Source organism: Pteropus vampyrus, unplaced genomic scaffold (assembly GCF_000151845.1).
Source record: "Pteropus vampyrus isolate Shadow unplaced genomic scaffold, Pvam_2.0 Scaffold50, whole genome shotgun sequence".
Classification (NCBI taxonomy): Eukaryota; Metazoa; Chordata; class Mammalia; order Chiroptera; family Pteropodidae; genus Pteropus; species Pteropus vampyrus.
Window position 1 is genome coordinate 8,352,644 of NW_011888831.1, and position 20,135 is coordinate 8,372,778.

General features: G+C 52.6%; 1 protein-coding gene across 1 annotated transcript in view; it reads left to right on the forward strand.

Annotated features, from left to right (window-relative positions):
* RAB11FIP4 (RAB11 family interacting protein 4) overlaps positions 1–9,601 on the forward strand; it is a 14,334-nt gene extending 4,733 nt beyond the window's left edge. The window contains exons 3-11 of the mRNA XM_023530376.1: positions 100–164; positions 457–575; positions 877–980; positions 2,101–2,241; positions 4,467–4,548; positions 4,941–5,078; positions 5,170–5,328; positions 6,474–6,617; positions 7,807–9,601. Of these exons, the coding sequence (XP_023386144.1) occupies positions 100–164; positions 457–575; positions 877–980; positions 2,101–2,241; positions 4,467–4,548; positions 4,941–5,078; positions 5,170–5,328; positions 6,474–6,617; positions 7,807–7,923 (1,069 nt within the window). The 3' untranslated portion in view covers positions 7,924–9,601. The remainder of the gene's footprint in view (positions 1–99; positions 165–456; positions 576–876; positions 981–2,100; positions 2,242–4,466; positions 4,549–4,940; positions 5,079–5,169; positions 5,329–6,473; positions 6,618–7,806) is intronic.
* The last annotated feature ends 10,534 nt before the right edge of the window (positions 9,602–20,135 follow it).

Sequence of the window (20,135 nt, forward strand, 5' to 3'; positions counted from 1 at the left end):
CAGGAGCTGGGGTCACCTCTTGGTAGAGACCCCGGCCGCTGCCTATCAAGGAATGGGAAGTGGGAGCCCCCATGGAGTGGCAGCTGGGTTTTGCTCCAGGCAAGAGTTACAGCACCTGCCTATTTCCAGTCTCATTCACCAGCCCACTGCCCAGCACAATCTGGGTGGGTCGCTCTCCCTCTGCCCTTCCCAAGGGTTCCGAAGCAGCAGGAAAGAGCTGCAATGGATTGGCTGTGTCTGCCAGGGGCTCACAGGGGATTAGCAGCCTGACTGCCATCCTCTGAGCTAAATGATCTCATGAGTTCAAAGGTCAGGCAACTCTACTCTTCTCCCCTGACTGGGTGAGGGCAGCCTCCTTAGAGGGAGTTCCTGGCTCCCCCCCTGGGGTAGTGGGTGCTCACCCAGCCCATGGCCTGAGTCTGGACCCATCTCGGAGGGCCTCTGCAACCAGATGAGCTTCCCTCCACCCCTGCAGGCAGCTCATGCACAGCAGCAACTTCAGCAGCAGTAATGGCAGCACTGAGGATCTGTTCCGGGACAGCATTGACTCTTGTGACAATGACATCACAGAGAAGGTGGGTCCCGAGTGGGCAGAAGAGGAACTTAATGCATGCTTGCTCCCTGAGGGTCTTGGAGAGCACCCTGGGATGCTCTCTGGGGACTTGAGAGACCTTGTTCCTGCCCAGGAATTGGAAGTAGGTGGCCCAGATCACATGGGCACATCCACCCCACCCCCTCCTCACCCCCACCGAACATGACTGTGCTCTTCATACACAGTCAGTTGGAGGACCTGGCCATTAGTTCCACGGTTTCTAGGTTCTCAGTCCTGGGGACTCAAAGGTTTTCTCCACTCCCACCTCTGCCTCCTTATTGTAGGTTAGCTTTCTAGAAAAAAAAGTGACAGAACTGGAGAATGACAGCCTGACAAACGGGGACCTGAAGAGCAAGCTGAAGCAGGAGAACACCCAGCTGGTGCACAGGTCAGAAGCCGGAGCTTTGGCTTTGGGGGCATTGGCTGTGACTTTGGGGAACAGAGGGCTGTCCCTGTTACTAAGGTCCCCAAGAGGAGCTGAAGGAGGTAACCTGCACACCCTCCCGGGTCTGAGGGTCTGTGATGCATCAGCCCCTTGCTACATGGCTCTGCCCTGCAGGGTGCCCAGGAGGACAGGTCTTTGAGGACAGGGAGATAGGAACCTGACCTTGACCCCACTGGTCTGCAGCCCCAGGACAGGTCTAAGGCAAGAGTTGGAATCCACTCTCATGTCTCTCTATCTGACAGTGATCAGAGCCTGACTTCCCTTCCTGGGGACAAGCTCTGTGGAGGGAAAGGCTGGAGTAAGTCCTGGGCTCACACCCGGGGGAAGAGTCGCAGCGTTGCTGCACCCTCCTCCCGATGGAGGCCCACCGAACGTGTTTCCCAATGCTGACTGCAACGAGTTAGTGCGTGTAGGGTTCAGTTGTCCTCATGGGATGGCCTGAAACTTGGTAAACTGATACCCACCCAGGGTCTGGTCCTCAACCCTTTGAAGGTCAGCCTCACCGACTGTTGCTAGTGAGATGTGCCCCATACTGATGTACCACCTAGGCCACTGGTAGTGGGGTTATAACATCCACAGTGGGGCCCAGCCCTTTCCCAGGTCTGGCGTGCTCAGGGCCATTAGCCAGGAGTCACAGCGCCCCTCAGTGAGCTGAATTATTGAACAGAGGGGTGCTGGCCAGGAAGGAAGAGAGCAAAAAGAAGAGGTGAGGCCCAAGGGCTGGTGCGTGCAGCCATGGTGAGGCTTGCTGTCCCTCCCTGTGCCTACGCTGGGAGTTCCCCTTCCTCGGGTACAACCTTGCTCCCCTCTGGACCCACTGCCATGCCTTCCCTTCTGTGGGGTGCATGGCTGACACACCTCTCTTTAGATGCCATGTTGTCTCTAACTCATATGTCAGCAAAACTGCTGGCCCCCAGGCCTGGCAAACGCGCCATCACCTCCCACAGTAGGGATGTTAGTATCTCAGGGTCCAGGGCTCCCCGTGGCCACAGCCTGCATCAGGATGAGAAAGTACGGGCCATGAGAGCTTGATCTGGACTGGAGTCCGTGCCCCTCTCCTCAGGGTGCACGAGCTGGAGGAGATGGTGAAGGATCAGGAGACCATGGCCCAGCAGGCCCTGGAGGAGGAGGCTCGGCGGCACCACGAGGCCTACAGCAAGCTGGAGAGGGAGAGGAACACCGAGATCGAGCTGCTCCACACCAGGTGGGCCCTGCCGGGCTCGCCCGTGCTCTGGGGGAGCAGCGTCTTTCCACAGAGCCTTCTGCCCTGCCACACACCCCCACGTTCCTGGGACAGGCACTGCTCTCCCCATTTCATAGATGGGAAACTGAGCCAGAGGGAAAGCTTTGTGTCCTTACAATTCTACTTGTGATACCGCAACACAGGGACATGTTCTCTAGGAAGCATGTAAGAGAATGTTCACTGTAGCATTGTTCATATCAGGTAGAACAGGAAACAACCCACGTGTCCATCAGCAAGAGAATGGGTAAGAAAAAGAAACTTAGACCAGTGGTCTTGCACTGATTCCTGGGCTGGGACCGTTGTCCATGCTTGGAGCTCCCCCTACTGTCAGATTCTCCACTGATCCCGGGCCCCATGGGCCAAGGTAAACGGAAAAGCCAGGCTATTTTAAGGGCTCCTAGGCCTCTGGTACAGATACTAGAACCTGAGGCAGACAGGGAGAGGAGTGTTGACCTGGCAGTTTGGGTTGGTCACCCATCAGCCCCATGAGCTTGAACATACTATGGCCTCAGTTTCCCCATCTGTCCCTGCCTGTCCCACAGAGTGACTGTGAGGGAGGTTGTTAAGCTGAAGCACATCAGAACCCTGCACACAGCTGAGGGTTGCAGTGATGTTCCAGGGCTGCCCTCACCACGACTTGGGCTGGGGAGGCCACCTGGGCCCCTGGCAGAGAGGACCACCACACCTGTACTCCTCCTCAGTCCCCCTCAGGCCCCAGTGTCTGAGCTGAGCCTTCTCAGAACCTGAAGTGGAGGGCGGACTGGCAGGTGGGTTCCCACCTTGCGCCTCATGTCTGCAGAGATGCTTCCCTGCCTGCAGAGGCCAAGCAGGGCCAAGGGGAGCTTGTGTAAACTGTGGCCCTCTGTGGGGAGCTCAGTGAGGAGACCTCCCAGCTCCCCTGCGCCTGAGACCAGCTTTCTTAACTTTCTCAACCAGGGATTCATGTACGTTTTCACTCATGTTCTAGAAGAGGCTGTTTTGCATCTATTTCTGGAGGCCGATACCTTATTAAGTGTCCCTGCTCTCTGTTTGCTTCTGACAGCTGGCCAGGTCGGCTGGCCTGAGAGAGGTATCTGGGACATGGATGGTGGAAGAAAACAGTGAGAGTGTGGGCCAAAGGCCAAAGCACAGAAAGCCAGGCCTCTTGGGAACTGTCCCCTAACCCATGCTCCTTGCACAACTCCAGAGGATGCTGTCCACGTAGAATAGGCACACGGTGCTCTGAGTTATGCAGTGTGCTTTCTTCCTCGCATCTTCCACCATTTCAGGTGCCCCGTGAGGTGGCCTCATCAGACCATATATCTGGATTCCTGTCTGGCCTGGCCCGGGGCGCCTCTCCTGGGGGAGCCTAAAAGGTAGTGGAGACCAGGAAGCCATCTCTCCAGGGAGTAGGAAGTGACGGTGGAAAGGAGAGAAAATGCTCTGCAGGAATCCATGTCAGAAACAATTGCACAGGTCTGGCACCACCGACAGACAGCCTGACTCACCTTCCCCTCTTCTCAAGTTATTTAAAACTAACCTGGGCACCCAGGCTCTGTCTTCTCATGGGGTCACAGTAGGACAGTCCCTTGTGAAGCTACCACAGAGGATTACGACTATTGGAACCAATGCCTGTGAATGTCAGAGGCAGCTGTAGTGAGTACTCAGAGGGAAGAGCCCTGGGCGAGATGCTGGGGGAAGAATGGAAAACAAATATGGTGGTTGCCTTCAAATTGCAGATTGCCCCAAGAGGGTCCTGTCGCAGACAGCCACAGGAAGACTTTCTCTCCAACAGGAGAAAAACATGTCCCTGTGTCGTTTCAGGTCCTAAGGATGCATGCAAAAAGAAGCTTATGTTATTATTCACAAATAGGTATTCTCTTTTATCAAGAAAATAAGAATGATAATTCAGTGTCTACCATTTTGCCTCGGATGATGGGAAGTGTCTACCATTTTGCCTCGGATGATGGGAAGCTCGGATGATGGGAAGTGTCTACCATTTTGCCTCGGATGATGGGAAACTTGGTTGCCAAGGCTGCTCGGATGATGGGAAGCTCAAGGCTATGTTATTATCTGGAATAATGATTTATATCCTTTCTCTTGCTTTCTAATATCTTTCCTCCTCCAGGGAGCAGAGGATTGCTGGAAATTGTCACATTGTAAGATAATCTCCATTTCTGACATTTTTGTCCTTCTCCTTTCCCCAGGGTGCAGCAATTAGAAGAGGAAAATACTGAGCTTAGAACAACAGTGACTCGGCTCAAGTCACAAACAGAGAAACTGGATGAGGTGAGACGCAGGGCCAGGCATCGCTCAGACTTGGACCTTGAGCTGAATCCAGAGAGGCAGCGTTGGCCATCGGAGGCCTATATATTTTCTTCTATAATGGGGAAAATAATAAAAAAGAGAAAGAGGTTAGCTTCTGTGTAGGCTGCCACCCTCTGTCCAGGTTTCATCTGGCATCATCGATGGACTTCAGAGGCCCGAAATTTTTCTACCTATGTTTCTAGAATCCTAGGGGATCTGGCCATTTCTTTAGGCTGTGACTTGGAGAACTCCATCTAGGGGCTGGTCTGAGTCCCCATTTTTCGAGGTGGCTGACAGACCCTCAGCGAAGTCCCTGGGGCATAGTGAGCCCCTCTGGGAACTCTTCTCCACTGACCTTGTCTCCCTGGCTGCAGGAGCGGCAGCGCATGTCCGACCGGCTGGAGGACACCAGCCTGCGGCTCAAGGATGAGATGGACCTGTACAAACGCATGATGGACAAGCTGCGGCAGAACCGCCTTGACTTCCAAAAGGAGCGGGAGGCGACGCAGGAGGTGGGTCGTAGGCCAGAGGGCTCCAGGGCTCCAGGGCTCCAGGGCTCCCGCCCGCACCACTCCTCCCACCAACGAGCTTCTCCCCGTGCAGCTCATCGAGGACTTGCGGAAGGAGCTGGAGCACCTGCAGATGTACAAGCTGGACTGTGAGCGGCCAGGCAGGGGCCGTGGTTCATCCTCCAGCTTGGGCGAGTTCAATGCCAGGGCCCGCGAGGTGGAACTGGAGCATGAGGTCAAGCGGCTCAAGCAGGTGGGCCCTGGGAGCCCCTGTCTGGTGGGATCAGACGTCCAAGTCCCCACTGGGTGGGTTTCCTGTGAGGGGGCCGAGAGCTGTAGCACCACCTTCTCACACATGCTCCTGTCTGCTCCATTTGACAACTTAGTTGCCAAGGCTGCTTATCCCCATCTCACAGCTCAGGCAAGGCAGCTTCTCTCTAGGCTACATCTGATGGAAATCCCAGGGTCTCTTCTTGGCATCCATAAAAAGAAATAGATACCACTCTTGTGTCCTAGGCACACAAGTGGAGAATGAGACTCTACTCAGCCATAGATTAGTGCCTCGCTGTGTTGGGGTCTCCCGGAAGCAGACCCTGAACCCAAGGTTCCATTTCAAATGGTTCGTGGGAGCACCTCTATAATTGGAAACCAGTCAGGGGTGGGGGAAGTTGGAGAGGCAGTGACCAAGCAAGGGAGTGACAGTTGGTGAAGCCTCACACTCAGCCTAACCCTGGGGGCAGGGGCCTCTGAATTGGTTCCACTTGAGGCAGAGAAGCTGGTGGTCACCCTCCCGCAGCAGCCCTAAAACCCAGCTCTCTTTTTCCACAAGGCGATACCCAAAGTCCTGGGTGTGAGCAGTTAATTAGGAGCCTGTAGGCAAAGGCTAGAGCTTGGAGCTGGTAAACAGGGTCTGGCAGGGCCCCACGGGCAGCTGTGCTGCAGAGTGAGCATGGAGGGGGATTCCTGAGCCTGGCTGCAGGAGGAGCCACGGAGATGAGCCGCCCACCAGCCCGGGGACCCTAGAGCAGCACCTCTCCTCACCAAGAACCAGTGTGGAAGGGCCATCAAATGGGCAGTGTCGCCACACAGGGCCTCAGGGGCTCCTCTTAGCTCATCCACCCCCAGGGACGAACGGGTGGCCAGGAGCCATGCTTCTGCCTGGAAACGTGGCTCCTCCGGGCAGGGCCCTGACGACTCCTCAGAATCCCCATAGCCTCCCAGGACCCAGCCCTTCTCCCCACAAAGCCTGAGAGAGGTCACATCATCTATGGGTATCTTGATGTGACACACATCTGATGGGCAGGTACTCGTCAGAGTCAGGAGACAGTGGGTGCAGACAAGTGGGTTTCGGTGGGTTCTGGATGCTCCCGGGAGCTGATGTTGCCTTTGTCCATACAGGAGAATCATAAGCTGCGGGATCAGAATGACGACCTGAATGGACAGATCTTGAGCCTTAGCCTCTATGAAGCAAAGAACCTCTTTGCCACTCAGACCAAAGCCCAGTCTCTGGCTGCGGAAATAGACACAGCCTCGCGCGATGAGGTATTGTGGCCACGCGATCTCACTTCGGGGCCAGGCCCGCCTATCCCCATCCCCGCCTGCCTCAGCGACGAGCCCTGGGCTGCCCAGAGCTAGAGAAGCAAACCGGGGCCTGGCTCCCCTGAGTCCCCATCCACAGCTACCCCGACTGACAGGGCAAAGCGGTGAGGGGGAGTATCTGCAGGCAGAGTTAAATCAGCTCTGATTTCCTGCCTGTGGTGGGAGGAGCTTGAGTTTGGGGGCAGAGCAGGGATCGAGTCTTAACTCAGCCAGAAATGTTCTGAAATGGCCAGTTGATTCCATCAACATGTAGTCCCGGGGAGTCTGTAACTCCCTTCCCCCAAGCCAAGAGAGGAAGGACACTAAGGACGCTAGCATTTCTTGAGCACCTGCTGGCAATACGTCTTCACTTAATCTTCTGACAACTTGTAGGCTGTCTGAACACTTCCATGCCACAGATTAGGAGACCAGGATCATCCAGCTTTTAGAGGGAGAGGGTCCCAGGCCTCTAGCGCCGAAGCCCTCTCTTTCTGTCCCCCGGCACGTGGTTATAAAAGATCAGGCCCCACTTAATTATAACAAGCCTAAGGCAGTTAAAAGCCTAATGCACTGAACCCCTTGCGCTGTGCTTGGGACACAGAGCTAAGCTGACCCCTGGCCTCCAGGAGCTCTCAGGTAAGCCTGGCACTAGCCTCCAGCCCAGGGACAGAGACAGCATTTCAGTGACATTGTAAAGGACTCATCAGGAGTTAACCTGGAGAGAGGTGATGGCAGAGCAGAGGGTAGTGAAGGGGGCCATTTTTGGCGGAAGAAACAGCTGGCAGCCTTACGAGTCTTAGGGCCCTGGGACTTTGGATGTCAGTCTTGATTAGAAATGCCTTTGACCGGTGTTCTCCCCTTTACCAAAAACTCACCCACACCTGGGCCCTTCCACAGAGCAGCTAAATCAGAATCTCTGTGGCTGGAACCTGGTCATTTGCGTGGTTCGCACCCCTTAGGTGTGAGCTCAGCTGGGCCTTAGACTTATACATGTCCTGGCATCTGAGTGCTGAGGTTGGTCTTGGGGCCACCTTGCCCAGGGTCTCCTGAGTTCTGTCCTTGGGCATTGGCACTCACCATGAACCCCGGCTTCTGGGCTCTGTCCAAACCCTGGTCCAGGCCAGCTTCTGACCATCTCTCCCATTCCCATCAGCTCATGGAAGCCCTCAAGGAGCAGGAGGAAATCAACTTCCGGCTGCGGCAGTACATGGACAAGATCATCCTCGCCATCCTGGACCATAACCCCTCTATCCTTGAGATCAAACACTGAGACAAGGGGCTGGCTGCAGAGCAGCCTCGGGACCCTGGGACCCTGGGACCAAGGGGCAGACCCTGCCTAAGGACATGACCCCAGCCGGGCCCCACGCATACACTGTAAATGTGTCTCTGGCCACCATGTAACGTGTACTGGTGTGGGTGTGGGGAGGCTATGCACACAGCAAGGGGTGAACGTGCGGCCATGGCTGGCAGTGACATCTGCACGGTTAGCTGTCCATGTACTTTGTGGTCCCTTTGCAAGGGACAGAGAGTCCTGGAGGTGGGAGGAGGTGAGGTCTGTTTTTAGGAGTTACTGTAATATCAAGAACTGGAAGCTTGCATTTCAGATACTGGATAAAATGATTCTACCTCTGGGGATGAGGATTAAGAAATACTCTAGGGAAACAGGCTCTTTCACCCCACCCTATTCCCCCTGGGGGTGGGAGCAAAAGTATGACCTTTTCCAGGAGTTCGAATGCCCAACAGATATGTCCTCGCCAACCTCTTTGGCCGCCTTTCAAGCCCAGGTGCTCAAGCTCAGACAGGAGGAAGGAGCGTTTGAGGGGACGTGAGGAGGGGCCCTCAGCAGCCTCCTCTGTGCTGTCAGCCCCTGCGATGCTTGTGCACAGTGTGTCCAAAGGATTCGGGCTTGCCAAGGAGCTCGCATGGGGCAACTTTCCTTCCGAGAGTCCTCCTTACACTTCCCCATCCCTGCTTACCTACCTCTCCCTTTCTGTTTTCGGTTTGTTTTTAAGACAGTGAAAAATAAGCAGCATTCACTTGGGTGTAAAGCGAAGGAGAAGGGGGTTGGGGGACCTAGGGCAGGGGCGCTGTCTAAGGCACCTGTTGGCATCGGGCAACCAAAGACATGGTTTTCAGGGAGGAGCACACTCACATCCTCATCGGTTTCCTTCCCTTGACTGCATTTTAAAAAGAGAAGTGAGGATGGGCCATCTCTCAGCTTCTGCGGGCTGGGAGTGGGCCTTGCTCACCACTCCCGTTCTCCGCACAGCCGGGTGGCAGCAGGCCTGGCGTTTGGATGTTCAGAACCTGAGCTCTGAGGTCGGCTCGGCCGGGTAGCGAGGCCCCTGTGTTACACCTTTCAGAAACATCCCCGCGTTCGGTTCTCAGCCAGGAGGAACAGATGCTGTGCCGGTGGGACACGCAGTCAGGGAAACTGCAGGGGAAACTCAGTCCTCCATCCTTGTGACGCCTGTGGGAATTCATGCTCTGGATTTTTAATGAGATATTTCGTTCCAGGCGGCTGGGAGTAGATACAGTACTTTCCTTTCAGTTTTCCGGTGTTTCTCAATTTTATATGGCTTATGATTCGTTTCCTTAGTCCAAATTTACATAAACATGGATAGTCTTACTTTCCCCGCTGCAGTTTGTTTTCTTCAGCACTTCTAGTGTCAAAGAGAAGGTGTGGGCATGTTGGGGAGGGTCTCGAGGGGTGTACACAGAGAAGAAAGGGAGAAGAGGGTGAAGGGGGGTCTGGGGACTTGAGCATGTGTCCCCTGCTCACAAAGGCAGAACCGTGGCTGGGACCGCTCTTTACCTCTTCCAGTCAACTTTTGCTTTTGTTGGATTTCATGATTTTTTTTTTTAAAGCATATTTGTGAGATCTGTTCCATGCTACAAATCACAGGGCTGCATTGGTCTGATCCAGGACCTGGGGGACACCCACAGGAGGAAGACTAGGGCAGGGGTCTGTCTTCTAGGAGTCTCTCCGTCCCTTAGGACACTGGTCTCCTTGGGCTCTCCCGAAGGTCTGAGAAGTGGCAGTGGAGAGAAGGCATAAGAAGTGGGTCTCTTGAGAATTTGCTAATAGGAAGAAGTGGCCACTAATTAAAGGAAAGGAAAGAAGAGGAATCGTGACTTGGCCTTGGTCTGGGTTTTACTAGGAAACGAGTCCAGCACAGAGGCCAGCCAGAGCTGGCCTGGTCTGTGGGGGGCTTGCCCCAGGATAAAGATTTTATATGTAAAACTTTATGTGCTGTTTAGCTGCATTGACATGGAAGTCCAGAGAAGGCTGCAGAGGCCTGAGTTACGGAGTCACAATATGGGAAAGAATTTCTGCCAGTGGGGCAAGGGGGCGGGAGAAAGCTGTCAGCCTACAGTGTTCTGTGTCCCCCTCCCTGAAAGAGGCGCCACAGGAACAACTCCCAGAGCAAGCACTGAGTCTGGAAGGCCCCTCTGGACCTGCTGTAGTGCTTGGGGTCTCTGGAAGACAGCTGACTTTAAAATGAGAATGAATTGCATGTAACACCCACCTCAAGTTAAATCAACCTTCTGACTTCAGCCAGAATATATCTTGTAAAACCTAGTCTGTCAAATTGACTTTTTAAGACCATGTAGCTTTTTAAAAAATGCTTCTCTGTGCTCGAAAGCTAGCCCGAGGAGGGCAGACACCCCTGGGCGGGTTCCAGAGCTGTACTACCTCTGGTGCAGGCGGGGCAGACCCTGCTCTCCTCCTGTGTTTTCTCCTCCTCCGTTTGTTTTCAATTGAGAGTCCTGCCCTTTTCTGTCAGTTCTGGGGCTGCTAGTATACAGGATGCCCAGTTATGTTTGAATTCAGGTACATAACTTTTAGTAGAAGTATGTTCTGTGCAATACTTGGGACATTTTAAATGGAGAGATTTTTAAAATTCTGATAATGATGGAATCCCCAGAGGTTCTGATTTCATTGGTGTGGGTGTGACCCAGGCATCAGAACGTTGAAAGAATTCCCCAGGTGATTGTAATTTAACTGGGTGTCCTGCGTAGGTTTTTGTTTTTGCCAAACCTGGCAACTCTACCAAATAGAGATTAGCAGTAACTTGTCTGAAGTTCAGACAGGTTGGGAGTGAGGGTTGTTGGGGAGTGGGTTCTGCCGCAGACTCACACTTTACATGACACTGGGCTGTTCTTGGCATTCAAGCCAAACAAAATTCATTAAACCAGCAAGTGAGTTTTATATATTGTATCCAATAGAAAAGGAAGCACTTTCTGGTTTAGGTAGGTCCTATTCTGTGGGAAGATTTAAGAAATAAAGTTCTAGTAAAAAAAAGAAAATTTTAACTTAGAATTGGCCAGAATTTGACAAGTTATTTTATTTTAAATGTGTAGATTCTTCACAAATTATAAAAGGGAAATTCCTTTTATTTTGCATTTATTCGTGACCCACTAAAAACAGCTCAAGAACTTCCAAAGCACTTGTACCTGAAACAGTAGTTCTGGGCTCTGGCTGTTCTTTGAAATCACCTGGGGAGATTTCAAAAATTCTGCTAACTGGGCTGACACCGCCCTCCCACCCCTCACTGAGATTTAATCGGTGTGGTGTGGCCCCGGCTTTGAGGTTGAGGCCCCATCCTAAAAGGTTGCTGGCCAGAGGTAGAGAAATCTGATGGAAATGGCTGTTGGGCTTGTTAATCCAGGTGCTGGATAATGGCGAGGTCTGCTGAGATGTCAGTGGCTTTTCCTGTTACAATGTCAGATGGTCAGTTAGCAGATCCCACCCCGCCATGGGAGGTCAGATGCCTTCAGGAGCTGGTAGATCCAGCTGTTCTCATAAGCTTGGGGGTTAGTAAACCTGAGTGGGCAAGCCTGCCCTGGTGCCCCATGGAGTCAATGGGTGACACATGTTGGAATGTATCGGCCGAGGGCCCATTCCAGAGTGGGAGTAGGACAGTGTGGAGTTGTTACAGGACAGAAAGAGTTTGTCCACCTGGCGCTAGCAGAGCCAAATCCTAAACTGAGAATTACAATGGAGAAATACTGGTTCTTTTATTGACCAGTGGCGCCATCCAGGAGAACATGCTCAAAAGCCCAAACTCCCTGATGGCGTGTAGGTTACAGATTATATAGGACAGAATCACAAGACACTGTGGGTTAGGGGTTCAGGGTTGAGTTGGGAGCTGATTGATCGGAGATGAGGTAAGGGTAAGAAATCATTTCTTCAGATTTTGAGGACAGCTCAGGTCTTTTCTGGTGTCCCAATGTCTGGTCTCATGGGAAAGTAGTCAGGGGGTCATTCCACCTTAGGGCTCAGGAGCTGAAACAACTTAGGTCCATATGTTATCTTTAGCCTGCCAGGGGTCAGACTGCGTGACCGTCAGTGTGCCCATTAGTCAGGTCCAGGCCACTGTCCTCTGCTTCCTTGGGAATTGCCGATTACCCACTGGGGAAAAGCTGGGTCTCTGAGCGGCACATGTACATGTGTGTATAAAGAGAGAGGTGATTTCTAGAGCTAGGATTTAAAAGTAAATTTAATCAAAGTCATCAGGACCCTCCTTTTCAGGAATAAAGAGCTGACAAACAGAGCTGGCCTCCTGAAGGCAGCCTCAGAAATAGCAGTCATCTACTCACACACCTGAGCAGGAGGAGACACTGGCTTTGTGGATTTTTGCCTCTGATCCATTTGGGGGCAAGTCTGATTCCTGGCCCAGCCACATTCTGGTGGTCAGGGGTCGGCACAGTGTGGGCTCTTTTGTTCCAACGGGAGACTTAATAACCGGCAAAGGCCTACACGCAAATGGAGCCTATGGGTCGGGGCTGGGGGGTGGGGGGGGGAATTAGCCCTCTCTTTGTGCTCCATCGGAATGTGTGTTTAATGCATTAACAAATTAAACCCAAAAGCTAACTGTAGATGTGATTGGAACAGGGGAAGTTTTCGGATGGTCCCCATGCCAAGGAAATGGCTTTGTTGTCCTGGCAAACCTGCAGTGACAATTTTAAAGGCCTGAAGTGGGTTTTAGATCGAGGAGAGGGGGCCATTCAGAACTTCATTGCCGGCATCCTCCTGGCCTTTCCTCCTTTGGGACCAGGGCAGCCCCACTAGGGCAATGCTTCAGGCTGATGAGACTGAGGCCCACTGCTGAGGGCCCTCAAGGTAGAGGGGCCATGCCCTCCTAGGTGACTTTGAGCACGTCATTTCCCTCCGCTGACCTTAGGGATCTCCAGGTCCTGCCATCCGGCTATCCAATGTGTGCCTGCAAGGGCAGGGAGCAGAAGAGGCCAGGACAATAGGCCTGCCCTACCTGCGTGGCAGGACAACTCAGGCCCTTGTGCCACATTCGGCTGCCTACCTAGGATAATAGACTGCTCTCTAGAAAGGTTTGTAGTATAGACCTTTGCAAAGCATGATGCCACACGATTTTGGCGCTCCAACCTTGTGCTTCACTTTCCATTGTGACTAACCGAAGGATGTCTACCCCAAGCCACCGGGAGCAGGTGGCTGGGAATGGCATCCAGGGCCACCCCTGCAGGATCTAAGTGCTGTTGTCCCCAGAGACCATTCCTCCTGCGGGGACCCTCTGCTCTGCTGTGCTGCACAGGCTGTGTTTTGTCTGCATGGTTTGGGGGGTGTCGTCTTTGTGCCTTTTTCTTCCTTCCTTGTCACCACAGTACAGGATTTTCCACGTTGCCACTGCCCTCCTTTTCTACAAGCTCTCATTTACCCTGGCCCTTCCCGAGCCCCGTAAATGTGTACAAAGTGTCCCACTCTGTGTCCACGTGCCTCCGCCACATGTACGGTCTGCTCCCAGCCAGGTCTCCCAGCACGCTTACCCACAGGAATCAGGGTCCACTGCCCCTTTGCTCACTCAGCTGTGCAGATGTGGTCACATTGTGCAGAATTTTTCATTACGGTCTTAAGCTTGCGGGGCTCAGACCCAATTAGTCCCTTGTCCAGGCTGCTGCTAGTTTAGAAACCTTGCACTCAGAAAAGGGTGACTTTGTGTAAAGCAGCTTCTCCCACAATCCTCTTCCTGGGTTGGTGTCATCTGTAGAAAGCAGAGCGCACCTTTCTAACGTGAGCATCGGCCTGGAGGGGATGTCAGGGGTCCACAGCAGCTCTGTGGGCCCAGAGGAAGCTCTGGCTGTGTGGCTTCCAGTGCTTGGCATTGGGCCTGGGTTCAGAGCCACCATCTGGTGTCAGAACAACTTCGGACAAGAGGCTTATAGCTGCTGCCCTGCTTGCCATTAACAACTGCCTAGCTCTTCCTCGTCTGCCGAAGGTGCTCAGACCCGGGTGCCATTAAATACCTGACTGACGTCGGGACCGCCATTGGGCCGTGCGTGGCTCAAGACTCGCCCACAGCCTGCTGGCTCCCTTCATCCCAGCTCTTCTCACTTCTTTGGCTGGGTCTCCTGGGGCCCAGATGAAATAAGCTGCGCGTGTGGCCCCATGCCCAACGGCTGGTCAGATGGCTTTGACTCTGTGGGGTTTCACTTGAGTCTTTTGCCCCAGGAGCCTCCATCTGCAAGCAGGCTTAGCTTTGGGGCTCAGGTGAGACCTCCACCTCCAGGTCCCAGGTGGGGAGAGTGGGATGAGGCCCAACGCTGCATCCCAGGCTCCCGAGCTCTCTGCCTCCGGCCTGCTTCTAGCCCAAAAGGAGGCACTCAGAGTCAGGCTCCTTCGGGAACTCTAATGTACAGACCAAGGTGTAAATAAACAGTTTGCTTTTCTTGCCTGACTTGATGGTGAGTTTCTGTGGTGGGGAAGGGAGAGTGGAAGAGGTGAGGCCTGGTTTCAGAGCTCTTGGGGATAGAGCACCCCCCTTAAGGAGAGCAGGCCTCACCTAGCATACCGGGTGGCTGGTGCTATCCTCCTGTCCTCCAGGAGCAGGGGGTGATCTTGCAGACCCTCATTTTAGTCTATCACTGGAAGAGGAGATACAGATCCTAGAGGCTCCTGTAACACTGCGATTCCAGCCACGGGGCTCTGAGGTCTGAAAACTTTGTCCTTGCTGCAACCATGTCCACTTTCCCAACACAGGCCTCCCAGGGGGCTCGGCTTGCTCTGTTCACTCTAATGGGATCCCAGCTCCATCTTCCTCCTCGCCAGCCATCGTGACTTCCCTGGATCACAGGCCTAAGTCCTCCACGTGAGCCCGGTTTCACACCAATCAGCCAGTGCTGGTCCTGCAAAGCCCAAGCCTAGTGTACCAAGGTGGCTCCAGGTTGGTTAGCCCAGACCCCCAGATTTCTGACCTCTACTCTTATTATTATGAGATTCCAGGTGTCGAAAGGGTTCACAGGTCACCCACGCTCAGCATCGGGAAATGACTCTGCCTTCTCTGTTGGCCAGACCCTCAGGATAAGCAGGGCCAGTCCCCTGCACTTGCCCACATAGGACTTGTGCCTGGGGTCTGCCAGGGCAGGAAGGAGACTCATTGGACTGGCACGGCCTCCTGGGCTCCAGTCAACTTCCAACACTGGGAGTTGCATCTCCTGGACCTTTATTCCCTCCATCCTCCTTTCTTTCCCAACTAGGGTTACCAGATTTTGCAAATAAAAATACAGGATACCCAGTTAAATTTGAATTTCAGATAATTTTTTAGTTTAAGTATGTCCCATGCAATACTAAAAAATTACTCATTGTATATCTAAAATTCAAATTTAACCTGGCACCTTTTTTTTTTTTAATCCGGCAACCCTATCCTCAACCCTTTTCAGGGCTCCTCTGTTACTAGTCAGGTGTCTCCAATTCCTCAGTGCTTACCTTGCACCCCAGTTTCAGAAATGAGTTCCTTCTTAGTTTGCCACTGTTTTCTTTGGACTGGTTCTGCCTCCTCTCCCTTATCCCCAGCCATCCAGAAGTGACTGTTGGCCTTTCCAGAAGCCGTAGCCCCCTTGTGCCCTGCCTTGGGGTGTGTGTAGAGATCTGGAGTCTTGAAAAGGACTTGACATGGAGGTGAACTCAAGGGTATAGTCAAGGAAGTAGAGGGAAGCACAATGGTGTCCTGGGGATCAGGGTGGGGACAGGGGTGTTGCTAAAGAACCCCAGTATCAAACTTCCAATTTACTGATGTTTCGCAATAACTAACCATTTTCTAAGCACTGACTCTGTTCACAGAAAGATTCTTGGACTTGAACTCAGAGGCCTAGGTTTAGACCCCCACTCTGTGACTTCCCTGTATGACTGAGGCAGGGTACTCACTTCTGTGAGTTTGTTGCCTCGTCAATAAAGCAAAGGAAATAGCAGTTTCTACCCGTGGAGTTGTGACGAGAGGTAGCTGAGAAGCTTGTGTCCAGGCCCCAGATGGGGATCCAGTAAGTGCTTGCAGAATCAGAATCTGGATTTCAGGAGGTGTGACTTATCTTCCCCAAAAGACTCCTTATCAAAGTGTCTCCATTATTTTTCTAGGGCGGCTGGAAAAACGTACCACAAAGTAGGTGGCTTAAAACAATAGAAATTTATTCTCTCACAGTTCTGGAGGCCAGAAGTTCACAATCAAGGTGTCAGCAAGGTTAATTTTCAATAGGCTCTGAGGGATAATCTATAACAAGACACTCTCAGCTTCTGGTGGTTGCCAGCAGTACTTGGCCTTCCTTAGCTTGTGGCAACATCATTCTAATCTTTAATCCCTGTCTTCATCTTCCCTCTGTGTATCCCTCTGTCCAAATGTTGCTCTTCTCATAAGGACACCAGACATTGGACGAAGGCCCACCCTAATCCAGTAGGACCTCATCTTAACTTGATTATTTCCAAATAAGGCTACATTCACAAGTACCAGGGCATAGGACTCTGACGTATCTTATTGGGCGACACAATTCAGCTCAGTTTACTATTCCGGAGAGAGGTAGGAGCAAGCACTGCCGTGTGTACAGGCCGTGCCCTCTGCACAGGCCGTGCCCTCTGCACAGGTACATTCTCACTCACCAGTCTTGGAGAACTGGTTCCTGACAGTCTTATTACAGACAATGTCCTCCTTACGCCCCCTAGAGGTCACATTTCCTGCAAAGTGTTGCACTGTCATCCCACCAACTCACCCTGGCCCTCAAATTTAGAGCCTTTTAGAGTCATCTGGGACCAGGCCGAAGTCTCCTGAATGGCTCAGAAATATCTGGGCAAAAAATCTATCGACCAACTTAATCTGCTGCGTGGCACTGTGTGTGTCTAACTCTGTGCCCAGAACTGGGAATTGGTACAGAAAATACAGCATAGGCTTCTCTCCTGAGGAAGGGGACACAGCTGACTCCTGGGTGATGAGAGGCACCAAGGGAAAAGTCCAGATGGCTGCTGGCAGTTTGGGCCTAGGGATTGAGGCCAGCTGGGGGTCAAGGACGTCTTCCCCAAGGAAGGGTGTTTTAGCAAAGCCCTGAAGGATTGTGGGATTTCAGACCACATGTGGGGAATGCTTATGAAAGCACAGGCCTTTCAGGTGTGACGCTGCAGTGGGACAGGTGAGCAGCGTCTGTGAACGAGGGTGCTGAGGTATTACAGTCAGTCTATTCACTCATCAGCTAGATCGCAGTAAAGTGAGTATAATCTCTTGCTAGCAGAGGGTCTTGCGTTCGATTTGTAAAAAACAACATCTGTGAAGCACAAAAAGCAAAGCACAATAAAACAAATTGCGCCAAAATGTATGGGGCCTCAGCCCACTAATTTAGATTCGGGTGGTCGGGGTGGGACTGGACACTGGATTTTTTTCAAAGCCCCCCAGGTGATTCCAGTATGGGGTGATTCAGCCAGGGGTTAGAATCACCGGTGCACAATTCTGAAATCATCTGAGGAGTTGGGAGACTTCAACTGAGGCCTGAAAGGAGGAGAAAGAGATGGCCAGGTGAGGGAGATTGGGGAGGACATGGGAGCAGGAACGGCAGGTGCAAAGGGCTTAAGAGAACTAGCAGGCAGGGAGCAGACCTGTGGCGACCACTGAAGGATCCTATACCTGGGAACCACCCGTTCAGAGCTGAATTTCACAGAGTGGCAGCGGGACCGGGTAAGCTGCTGACAGATGAGGCAGGCTGGACTTAGGTAAGATCTGTTTTTTGTTTCGTTGGAGTTTTTTTTTTGCTGAGATGAGGAATTGGAATCACTAGGTTTTGGTGATCACTTGGGCAGTGGAGCCAGGCTTCTCACAGCCCTGCTGGGAGGGTCTACCCCAGTTAAACTGTCTCCAGAAAATGACTAAGCTACATCCACCCAAGAGTGGAAAAAGCTATTCCTACAGCTCCTCACTTTCGGGCAGATCCAGAGCCCTCAGGGGCAGCAGACGCAACACCACTAACTCTTGTTGGGTCCAGTGACCCGTGGTCAGCAGCGGGGCACGTGGTGAGGGTTGAGGCAGATTCCCTTCCAGTCAGTCCATCGGGCTGTCTGCACTTCAATTTTTAAGCCCTGGACAAACGGGATTTGGCATCATGCCACCCCCTTCAACTCCTTCCCCTCCCCAATCTCTGTGCCTAATGCAGTGCTCAGCCTGCAGGAGGCTACAATTAGGCAGTTCGTGCTAGCTCTCTTGTACTTAGGGATACCTGTGTACCAGGCGGTGTTCTAAGTTGCGTCATTTAATCCTCACAACAACCATGAAGTGGGTGGTATCTCCATTTTACAGATGAGGAAATTGAGCCACCGCAGGGGCTAGCCACAAGTCACCCAGAATTTATACTCAGGCAACTGAGAAGGGAAAGTCATCCCAGAGTAGGGCACAACTAACTCGCCGAGGGAATAGGTTGCTCAGCTTGGGGACAGGTGACAGGCTGGGAAGACTTCAGGGAGAGGCAGCCATGCGCGGAGCCCTGGAGGCTGGGTGGGCTCTCTGTGAGCAGAGGGGCTGTAAAGAGGACGTAGCAGTGGGCCACTGTGGGAGCAAGAGTGCAGAGGTGAAAACTTGCATGTCCTGTTTGCACTGATGAGCAGAGCTCCAGGAAGGATGGTGGTTCCACTGTGAGTGCGACCGGCTAGCCTGGCTGCACCTTAATGTGGGCTGAGGCGTCCCAGCCAACGGGGCAAATTTATGGGCTCTAGGGCCCAGAAAGTCCAGAGCCAGCGTCAAGCCAGCCTTGCCTCTACCTGGAACCAACCAGGTGGCCGGGATGGGGCTGCAGGAAGTTCCCCTTTATCTCCTGCCACCTCTGGTTTGGCCCTGGCTTTCACTCCAAGCTCTGACTTTTATACTGAGTTCTGATTTGGGCTCCATGACATTGGTGTGGCCTCTGGGTTTAAAAAAAAATGCTGGTGCTCCTGAAAGGTCCAAATCCACAGAGCTGAAGTCTGAGACCACTTTCTACAGCCTGTTTGATGGATGCCACTAAGCCCTGGGTTGCCTGTGAGACCCTTGTCCCCTGCATTCTAGTCCAGCTGGCCCACTACTTGGCTTTTCCAGTCCAGCAGGCCACCACAGAGCAAAAGCTGGGCTTTGCTGGGCTCTGGCAGCATCTAGGCCAGACCCTCAGTGCTTTGGCCTGCTGTCGTGGAGCAGGGGTGTTGTGAGTGTCGACTCTGGAAGCTGTCAGGGCTGGAAGGAAACTGGGTGAGGATCTAGTAGAGAGCACTCAAGATGAGTCTGTTTTTTTGAGATGGGGTGGAGACAAAAGAGACCCGTCTCGTATCTCTGTGCATCTTCTGTAGGATCTAGTTCCAGTGCTGAGCACCAATCAGAGTCTACACTCAAAGTCACAGTCAATGAATGACAGCTGTGGTAGTTTCCAAAGATAGTCACCATTGCCTTGTTATCTGCTAAGTGCAGGCCATTCTCCTATTGAGAGGTAGACTTTATTTTCCCTCCCCTCGAATTGGGCTGGCCCTGAGACTATTTTGGTCAATAGGTACAAAAATGCACCACTTGTGGCAAAAGTAACATTCTGGGATTTCTGAGCTCTGGCCTTAAGTGGCTTTAAGGAAGCTTCTGCTTCGTTCCTCTTGAAATGTTCCAGCTGCCATGCTATGAAGAAGCCCCAGCAGCCACATGGAAAACTGAGGTCCCAACAGCCCCCACTAAGCTACAAACTGATGCCGGGCATCCCAACACCCTGGCCAACGACCTGTTCAACCCAGAGAACCATGAAAAATAAGTTTTGTTTTAAGCTTCTATATTTTAAGATAGTTGGTTACACAGTTATAGATGCATGAAATAGCAGATCTTCAGCAGTTTCTTCTCTACCAGGCTTCCTCTCAGAAGATCTATTTTTCCTAAAAGGAATCCAGCCAAGCAGGACCCATCTGTGGGAATGACTTGGTCCATGAGTCTTCTGACCTCAACCGGGTACATCTCTAACTGTCCAGGAGCCCCATGGAGAGCCCTGACTGTCCATGGCAGCAGGCTCTCGTTCAGGGAACAAAGGGGTTCTAAGCCTGCAGCTGCTTGCTGATGCCTGCTGAGGTTCCTGCCTTGCTTGGGGGGCTTCTGAGGAGCTTGATTTAGTCCATGATCCACCGGTGAGCCCTCTCTTTAAATTACACAGCCACCTGTAAGCATCTTAAGAGTGAATACCAACAAGTGGAGGCATCAGGAAAAG